At 36.2% G+C, this 8,779-nt stretch overlaps 3 protein-coding genes and 7 long non-coding RNA genes across 10 annotated transcripts; 5 read left to right on the top strand and 5 right to left on the bottom strand.

Moving 5' to 3' along the window:
- Positions 1-189: 189 nt before the first annotated feature.
- On the bottom strand, positions 190-768 carry SPOM_SPNCRNA.6132. The gene has a single exon (NR_195482.1). It is a non-coding gene; the product is annotated as a non-coding RNA (long non-coding RNA).
- atg5 (autophagy-associated protein Atg5) lies at positions 221-1,365 on the top strand. The gene is made up of 4 exons (NM_001022346.3): positions 221-377; positions 464-582; positions 629-803; positions 875-1,365. Exons 1-4 carry the CDS (start codon positions 279-281, stop codon positions 1,265-1,267), a joined length of 786 nt encoding a protein of 261 aa, NP_596427.1. The 5' UTR covers positions 221-278; the 3' UTR covers positions 1,268-1,365.
- On the bottom strand, positions 1,056-1,283 carry SPOM_SPNCRNA.6131. The gene has a single exon (NR_195481.1). It is a non-coding gene; the product is annotated as a non-coding RNA (long non-coding RNA).
- On the bottom strand, positions 1,291-3,700 carry prp39 (U1 snRNP-associated protein Prp39). The gene is made up of 7 exons (NM_001022345.3): positions 3,577-3,700; positions 3,343-3,529; positions 3,189-3,292; positions 2,976-3,143; positions 2,293-2,888; positions 1,968-2,255; positions 1,291-1,898 (listed from the first exon to the last, which is right to left on the bottom strand). Exons 1-7 carry the CDS (start codon positions 3,666-3,668, stop codon positions 1,495-1,497), a joined length of 1,839 nt encoding a protein of 612 aa, NP_596426.1. The 5' UTR covers positions 3,669-3,700; the 3' UTR covers positions 1,291-1,494.
- SPOM_SPNCRNA.6130 lies at positions 2,945-3,732 on the top strand. Its single transcript, NR_195480.1, has one exon. It is a non-coding gene; the product is annotated as a non-coding RNA (long non-coding RNA).
- Positions 3,733-3,886: 154 nt separating this feature from the next.
- On the top strand, positions 3,887-4,731 carry SPOM_SPNCRNA.6129. The gene has a single exon (NR_195479.1). It is a non-coding gene; the product is annotated as a non-coding RNA (long non-coding RNA).
- On the bottom strand, positions 4,045-6,309 carry ght2 (plasma membrane glucose/fructose:proton symporter Ght2). Its single transcript, NM_001022344.3, has one exon. It carries the CDS (start codon positions 5,895-5,897, stop codon positions 4,302-4,304), a length of 1,596 nt encoding a protein of 531 aa, NP_596425.1. The 5' UTR covers positions 5,898-6,309; the 3' UTR covers positions 4,045-4,301.
- On the top strand, positions 4,838-5,827 carry SPOM_SPNCRNA.6128. Its single transcript, NR_195478.1, has one exon. It is a non-coding gene; the product is annotated as a non-coding RNA (long non-coding RNA).
- SPOM_SPNCRNA.6127 lies at positions 5,971-8,541 on the top strand. The gene has a single exon (NR_195477.1). It is a non-coding gene; the product is annotated as a non-coding RNA (long non-coding RNA).
- Positions 8,044-8,581, bottom strand: SPOM_SPNCRNA.6126. Its single transcript, NR_195476.1, has one exon. It is a non-coding gene; the product is annotated as a non-coding RNA (long non-coding RNA).
- Positions 8,582-8,779: the final 198 nt, after the last annotated feature.

Below are 8,779 nucleotides of genomic sequence, written 5' to 3'. Positions count from 1 at the left end.
ACAGTGAATCTACAAATTCCTAATTGCGGTTTTTGTATAGCAGGAACTCGTATTTTGAACATATAAATTACCAGTTATATTTTCGGGTGAATTTTTTGAAGACTCTACTATGTGTATTTAAAGCCCACTTACTTTAATTGTAAAAACATTAATTTAACTAATTATAGTGAATGTCTGACTCTAAGCTATTTATCAACGCATTCCAACCACCCACGAGTTTGTTAAGTATACAACAAAAGCACAATTTCTAATCACAGTATTGGAGATGTTTTTTAAAAATGAATGTCGATAATAATAAAGGCAATATTCCAGAGCTCCTTTGGAATGGCACTATTTCTGTGCGCATTGATTATGAAGGTAATTCTCTGGCCTATCTAGTATGTGATTTGTTCACTCAAGTAGTAATTTAATATTCTTTAACTCAATTTATTTTTTCCTTTTTGCTCACCATATTCTACCTAAGGCTAACGTCCCGCGACAATCATATTTTGCTCAAATACTCCCAAATGTTCAACGTCTGTTGGCACCTTCAATCCCTTTATCAGAATGTTGGTTGGATTATAATGGGGTTCCTCTTAAATGGTATCGTTTACCCAAAGTAACTTTCCGTAAATTAATCATAATATAGGCATTGGCCTGTTGGCTTACTTTTCGATTTGTTAACAGTGTTTGATCCGGATACTCCTCGAGCGCCGGTGCTATGGCGCATTCAATTGCGCTCAGGTCTATTTCCTACAACCAAAATACTTCAAATGGAAACCATGGATACTTTTCGAACATATTTTTTCAACTGCTTAAAAGAGGTGCGTTCTCTATCACAAAAACATATATGATTTATTTACAAAAGGGGTAAATCCATATTAACTTTTTACAGTCTGATTACGTTCGTAACGGAAGTTCGTCTGGAATAATCGCTCTTTCAAAGGCAGAAACAGACACCTACTGGAATGCAATACTCAATCATGATTACTATGATTTCCGTCCCATTGCTATAAAAATACTTTTTTCAAAATCCAAATTCATTCCTTTAAAAATTTATTTAGGGGCCAATGCTCCTATTATACAAACTTCTGCACCTCTTGGTAGTTCTCTTGGTGAGTTTCTCAATAAACGCCTTCCCGACTTGTTTCCATCATGTGATAAATTCTTAATAGTTAAACCAGTTATTCATGGTATTACAATTTTTCTTCAGAGCGTTTTAGACGAGCTCAATCGAGATTTCTGTTACATTGATGGGTTTTTACATATTGTTTTAATGAAAGTTTAAAACATTTACGTCTCTTCTCTAGCTCCTTTAGATAATTTGTTATTCATGTACAAATAATTTTAAGATTTGTATACCCATGCAGTCTAGCAATGACTTTACAATGACATTAAGGTGCGTTTGAGTACTCCTTTCCCTAAACAAACTGCTTTTTAAGAAGTAGGAAATGCAACGAGATATAGCATTGATAATTTGACTATGAAAATTTCTTTTTAATGAGAAGTCGTAGATTATGAAGACCCATTGGCAGCAACACCAGATGTTACTGTCTCAACAACACCCTGAAGACGGTAATATTTCTCATATGGAGATTCACCAGACTTGATTTTTGCTTCATTCACAGAAATACCAGGGTGACCGTTAGTGCTTAAAAGCCTAGTACTAACCTGTTTCAAATCTTGTCCTTCATCGAGCTTTTTCCAGTGGGATTCCCGTACACTAAAAGGCCCAAAGACATCTCGATCAATTAATAAGTATTCCTGTAAAACTGAAGGATCGTTGGATTGGTGGCAAAGATATTCCATGTATAGCTTTGTAAGATCCATTATCGTCCTTGGCGGTAACCTTGTTTTATTTCTAATCATTTCCATTACATTAGAGACACGGGCGTGATGTTCAGTATAGTTTTTGCTGTCTGGAAAATATGTAAGCCACAATGTACATTGATGTATAATTGAGTGTAAAACACAAAACAACTACTTACTTAAAGGCTGCTCTAACTCAAACCGAAGAAAAGATATCCAAAAATGACGGCAATCCAATAAAGCTGGTGCATTTTGTAAAAACATATTCCTTGCAAGTTCAATGTCCCCTTCAATTTTCCAAACTAGTTTGATGTCCTCCGTAATTAATACTTCAGTAATGCCTGTATTACATTTTCCTTCATTTATTATACTCCGCAAAACTGCATGTGCGTTGGTTAAATCGTAATTGGGGGCATTTCTTCTTTCTAAACCAACCCATCCTAACACTGCTTCGAGATTTCCAGGAACTATACGTTAATGTTAAATTTTGTAAAAATTACTTACGTTGAGTTAAAATGGACTGGTAGATTGCTTTAGCTGAAGCTATGTTGCCTTGGGATTCCTCAAAAAGAGCATATTGCACTCGGATTCCTGGTCTCGATATTGAAGCAAAAATGCAAGATGCACGTTCATAAATTATAGAAACATCGTTAAGATGGTCAGGTTGGGCTGACATCCACCTTGCATATCTGAACCAAAATTCATCATAAAGTGCACAAGTAATTAAACATCTCTCATACAAATGACATATTCTCTGAAAATCTCCCTCCACTTCTTCAAAGTCCAAATATTTTCTCCAATTAACTAGTTGTGCTTCATCGAGTTCTTTAACATGAAAGTAAGGACGTTTAATTTCCGATTCGAACGTCCATCGTTTAGCAGTTTCGAGTTGAACTTTTTGAAAAATTTGCAAATGGATATTATATATGCGAGCTCTCATCTCTCTTTCAATTTCGAGTTCACCGCGTTCAACGGTAATTTGTTTTGATCCAGCAGAAACAACTTTAGCGGGTTCACGAGTTACATCAGCTCTGATAGATGCCAATACGTCAGGAGGTAATAATTGCTGTATTGGTTGACTCTGTGAAACTTGAACGAATCTACGACGTTAGCCTTTGAGCTTAAATTGAATTTGATCACAAAATTAATTGAGACAATTACGAATGTTAATGGTAATTTGTCCGTACCTTTCAAAATAACGAGCGTATTGATGTAGGGGAATGTGTATAAGACGCTCTAATAATTGAAATACATTATCTGGACGCTCCTGACGCTCCTCAAATTCCAGATATTTATCCCAAAATGGATGTGACAGAAAATCCAATCCAACCATGTTCGCACCTTGCATGAATAGCCTGATGAGTTAGTATTTGTCACGTGAAATAAGGGTTTATTCTTACTCCCGAACTTCATTTGCATCACCATTGGTTTCCATTTTAAAAGCGCAATAGTTTGTCCACAAATCAACAGAGTGTGGAATACCAGCAATTCCTCGTTCGTAGATCTATTTTTTTATTAGAAAAATAACAAATCGCATAATACTTGTGTACATACATGCTCTGATGCTTCAGCACCTGCCACAAAAAACTCAAAATCTGCATACTTCTTCCAATAACCAAACAATAGCGGATATTTTCCCAAGAATCGATCGTACACACTTCTTAATGTATTGATAGCCTGTTTCGAAGAGTTTCTGCCAACACCTCCCTCAAGATGTTCTGAAGCACGAACCAGTCCTTCCCTAAATCATAATTAGCACTAAATAAGTTGTATCTGACAACATCCTACCAAGCATCAAAATCATCTGGATTTTTATTTATTTGACGATTATATTTATCCCATTCTGTTTCCTCTGCAATGTAAATATCCCCATAATCCATTTTGGTTCGCAAGTATAAAAGCGCGTAAGGATAAAATGTAAATATCGAACAGCAACGAAATATACTTTCTTCAGCCGTATTCGGTTGAACTTAAATAAATTACAATATTAGTTTAGTGCAGTACATTAGTCTGCCGAATCGTATCATACAGAATAATACGACACTGCCCGCAACGCTGATTTAAAAATTAATAACTAATAAAGTACATTTGGGCGATACACAAGCGTAAAATGATTATTGTTCTGTAACAGACTTACTAATATAATGAAAATTCAACTACAAATCACTGTATAAACATGACTCACTTCAACATTTACAAATATTTATTAACATTGGAAATACTTAGCTACTAAGCAACGAATCAACAAAAACTTAATTAGGTATAAAAAATATTATTTCCTATAATGAACACAAAAACACAAAAATGGACAAAGAATGCACATGTATCTAATATTATATGCAAACGAACATAATCTCAAAAAACTAGATTTAAGATGCACAGTAACTTAACAAATTATCAATCCAAACTTAGCTAATAATATAATATATAGACCCAACGAATCGGAACAACAAATTTTGGATCTAGCTGCCTCACACAATTCATAAATCATACAAAGACGTTTAGCTATTGCCTTATGCGTAATCTTCCTCATGGGAAGAGTATTGTGGAGATGAGTCAGTGTTTGAAGCACGCTCAACATACTCAACAGACTCACCACGGGCACCGCCCTTTCTGGATTTCTCTTTCTCAACTTTCTTTTGCTCAGAATAGTTAAGCTTAAAGTTACCAGATTCCCAGGGCTTGATGACAGACATATACAACTCATTAATTTCTTCCAAAGTAAGACCTTTAGTCTCTTTAGCAAACAAGAAAATAACAATTGCACCGGTCAAATTACAAGAAGCAAAAACGTAACCGTACTTGAATCCAATAGAAGCTTGAATGAATGGAGTAAAGAATGAAATTAGGAAATTCCAGAGCCAGTTGCTAGCAGTAGCGACGGCAGCACACTTAGAGCGGTAACGAACAGGGTATGACTCACCAACAATAACGTATGCGGCAGGAGCCCAAGTTTGAGCAAATCCAAAAATGAAAAGACATGCCATGACAATCATAACGGCACCAGCACGGGTATTTGAAGTACCGTTCTTATGATATAAAGCACGAGAACCGACAGCTGAATAAATGAAAAAGCAAATTGACTGCCAAATACCACCAATGATAAGAGGGTTACGACGACCAAACCTTTCCAATACATACATACCACCAAAAGTGCAGCCAAAATTAACTGCATCAAGAATCATAGCAGATAGGTAAGGAGAATTAATACCAGCTCCTTGCATAACTGAGAAACCATAGTAGAAGAAATAGTTGTTACCGGTCAATTGTTGAAGCGACATAACAAACATACCAAGGAAAGTACGATAACGAATGTCTTTACCGAAAATGCTTGCCCAGCTGCAAGGGCCACCAGCAAATTCTTCGTCAATAGATGATTTGAGACGGTGATATTCATTTTGAACTTCCTCACTATCAGGAAAAAGCTCAGCACTTTCAGAAAGAACTCTAACAGCCTCTTCATCCTTGCCAACTTGAATAAGATAACGAGGGGATTCGGGAAGGAAGAGAATTCCAATCATGGTAATGATACCCCAAAGGAGATTAATACCAATTGAAACACGCCACTGGGCAGTTTTATGAAGTTTGTGAGTACCCATATTGATACAAGCGGCAATGAAAATTCCACCAGTGACAAACAACTGATAAGTGACGACGACGGTACCACGAATACTGGGAGGAGCAGTCTCTGATTGATATCCAGGAGCCAAGACAGAAAGAGCGCCAATACCAATACCAGTCCAAATCTTGGCAACCATGATTTGTACCCAAGAGGGAACAGCGGTAACTTGAACGATGATACCAATGATATAAACAGCACAAAAACCAATGATAGAAAGTCTCTTACCAAAACGATCGGCAATGGGAGAAGAAATGATACATCCAAACAAGGAACCAACGTTAACCATACCAGTTAAAAGACCTTGACGAGCCGAAGACAAAGAATACTGGTCGGTGATCGGGTCATATCTATCAGCATAACGCTCACGAAAATCGCGCATACTAGTAACACCACCAATGGAACCGGTATCAGCACCAAACATCCAACCGGCCATGGAGACGAAAATTAACATAACAAGGGTAAAATTCTTTCCACGCTTGAACCCCATTTTGATAAAGTATAAAGGAATCTAATAAAGATGAAAAAAAACAAAAATTCTATAGAAAGGATGTAAGTGGAAAATAAAAGATTGAATAAAATTAACCACACGTCTATTTCAGTTGCAACACGTTAAGCAGAAATGATAGAACAAAGAACAGACAGTTTATGAGTTAGAGATCTTGACAAGAGATTCTCAATAAATAAAAATTAAAAGAAAAATTAATCTAGATTATGATTTTCAAGCACAGAGAGCTTGTATTTTCAAAATCGGTATAAAGAAAGGGTAACCAAGGAAAGCACAATGCTTTTATTGAGCTTTCTTTGGATTTCGTTCTTGTTTAACCAAAAAAAGAAAGGATTTTTAGGTAAATGAAGACTAAAGTTGCTCTTGCACTTAAAAAGCAAGAATAGGTCTAGGTAAAGATTTTAACAGTCAAGAGGGCAGCTTTTATACTAAATTCGGGAAGAGAAACCCCGACAAAAGTATCAAAAGTCCTTTGCTTTCAGTGAAATTTTAGACAGGATCGCCGGAGAGTTTTTGGTTATACGTCACAATATTACAAGGGCAACAAGGTAGTTAGCAAACTCTTGTATCATTGGACGCCGACTTAAAAAAACGCAGTCACACACAAATAAGAACGAATAAGATGTGGAATAGAATTTAAACGACGTGTATGACGAGGATCAACAGCTCGTTGAAAGTCAAGAACGAGGTAAAAATGTCACGATATCATTAATTCTCCATAGCAAAAAAAAAAATTCAATCGTAAAATGATACACTGTACGTAATGAAACTGATGCATATACTGGGGAAAGACACTATTAGTGAGGTAGAAAGCCGATAACAGGATGAAAAAACGACTTTCAATAAATGTGATGTAGGAATAATTCTCAAAAGTAAAGTAAATTTAAATACTTTGGCGACCGAGGCTGCAAGTTCGGACTGCTAGCAAATACAGAGTGTATTCCAACGTCAATAATTTTAGCAAAGTAACCGAAAAAACCAAGTATATTTCTATACTCCTCATATCGTTAAATCAAGATTGAACACAAAAAAACGTTTCCTGAGGCAAAAGAAGTAAAGTGTCTGCAGTAAAATTAATTCGCAAGGCGAAAAAATAATACCAATGGTGGCCATACGTATTGGAACCAGCAAATATCAAAGTTTAAAACACAGCATACTCTCATCGCTGCATGACTATCTCAAAGCTGGCAATAGAACAATTAACGTTACGGAACCATAATCCTTCAAATTTCGATTGCTTGCATTCTCGAGCTCCACATATTCGAGTCCATAACGGAACTAACCTAAATGCGGAGTTCCTCTAGTATTAACTAGTAACATGAATAGAGCATAGCCGTGCTCTTTTTTTTTAAGAAAACGTCACGCAACGTGTATCTTATCTCTGTCCTATCCAAGTCAGGATAGCTAGGGGCCCCCAACCTGGAGACCATACATCGACCGCGACACCAACCATCCTAGCGAGACTCCCTAACAAGAAGGTAAATATGGATGGACAATGAACCTTTTCAAAAAAAAACAGAATTCTCAAGCGATATATTCGCTCTTGAACAGTTCGGTGTAAAAGGATACTTCTATCCCTTGATTACGTGTACGCCCATACTTCATTCGGACTATAGAAGAAATATGGAGCTGTAACCCGTACTGCAATTGTCTGTGTTAAGAAAATGTAAACGCTGCACACTAAATCATCACTAATTCATCGCTAACTAACGTAGTCCCTAAAAAGTTATGAACTTGGTAAACGACTTTTGAGGCCTTGGGACCTCCTTAAATACGCCCAACTCATTACTAACAAGGTTTGCTATGTCCGTGAAAAGCGCCTATTGTACATATATTGCTCCCATATATGTGAAGCTTTTGCCCAATCATTGTAAGACAGGGTCTTGCTATATTTCCCTACCCCGCTCCATTCTTCCCAAGTCTGAGAAAAACTGTGGAGAAGCCTACCAATTTTGCCTAAGGGGATTTTGATCCCGCCTCTGCAATCTATTGGACGATAATAGCTATAACTACATTTGATTGGATGAAAGACATGTGATGAATGCTGGATGGTTTTGTTGTTTTTAAATGACCACCGATAATTTTTTTAGTTAGTACGCATACATTGATGAAAGCTGAAAAATTATAATAGGGTGAATAAATGAAATTCTTTTTGTGTCTTTTACTCTAATATCGTCTGGCAATTTTCTATTTTCGTACTTCGATAGCGCCATACATGTCTTGTCACCCGTTTTTACGAGCTAGGCTTAGAAATATCTTGGAATTTTTTTTCAGACATGTTGATGATTGGCTGATACTTTTTCCAGTTCTGCCTCCTCCACAATTTGCATCCGCGTTTTCCAGAGACGTTGGGGCAATAACTTTGTCTAACATTAAATTGAAATTACAAGGGTAAGTATTTGAATCAAGACTAACCTTTATACGTTGAATGTCTTCGATATTGTAGAGAATGCCTTGAAAAAAAAATTTTATTTGTGTTAATACAATCTAATATTGTGGAATAAAAAATGGTTTGTGACTGCTCTTCTGTTCTCGGCTGTTGTATTTCTTAATAGGACGGCTCGTAAAATTCGTTATTTGCGCGTCCAGTACACCATCGATTCCCATATTATCCACAGTTTACAAATAACAATATTTATATCATTTTCTTTACTTTGGGTAAACGCTCTCTTTCAGTAACTAAATCAATTGTTGTTTATAAAATTTTTATTCTTTTGTTTGCGCGTTCAAAATTTGTCTGCACGGTAAATCATTAACGCATAAACTCGGTTCTTTTACCTAGGTATCTCGTAAATTATATAAGGATTTGTACCATATTGTAACAAAATACAAGGCAAACTGAATTATTGTACAGATTATCGTAT

The sequence above is a fragment of the Schizosaccharomyces pombe genome (assembly GCF_000002945.2).
Source record: "Schizosaccharomyces pombe strain 972h- genome assembly, chromosome: II".
NCBI classification, from domain to species: domain Eukaryota; kingdom Fungi; phylum Ascomycota; class Schizosaccharomycetes; order Schizosaccharomycetales; family Schizosaccharomycetaceae; genus Schizosaccharomyces; species Schizosaccharomyces pombe.
Note: the sequence above shows the minus strand (reverse complement) of the source record. Positions and strands in the feature narration are given on the sequence as shown.

What these genes read in the sequence shown, in the direction of transcription:
- atg5 (NM_001022346.3), top strand. Translation starts at nt 279, where the DNA reads ATGAATGTCGATAATAATAAAGGCAATATTCCAGAGCTCCTTTGGAAT. An exon ending in AATGGGGTTCCTCTTAAATG is followed by an intron (nt 583 to 628) that starts GTATCGTTTACC and finishes ATCATAATATAG; the next exon opens with GCATTGGCCTGTTGGCTTAC. An exon ending in TTTTCAACTGCTTAAAAGAG is followed by an intron (nt 804 to 874) that starts GTGCGTTCTCTA and finishes AACTTTTTACAG; the next exon opens with TCTGATTACGTTCGTAACGG.
- prp39 (NM_001022345.3), bottom strand. Translation starts at nt 3,668, where the DNA reads ATGGATTATGGGGATATTTACATTGCAGAGGAAACAGAATGGGATAAA. An exon ending in GTGCTGAAGCATCAGAGCAT is followed by an intron (nt 3,293 to 3,342) that starts GTATGTACACAA and finishes ATAAAAAAATAG; the next exon opens with ATCTACGAACGAGGAATTGC. An exon ending in CCAGTCCATTTTAACTCAAC is followed by an intron (nt 2,256 to 2,292) that starts GTAAGTAATTTT and finishes ATTAACGTATAG; the next exon opens with TTCCTGGAAATCTCGAAGCA.
- ght2 (NM_001022344.3), bottom strand. Translation starts at nt 5,897, where the DNA reads ATGGGGTTCAAGCGTGGAAAGAATTTTACCCTTGTTATGTTAATTTTC.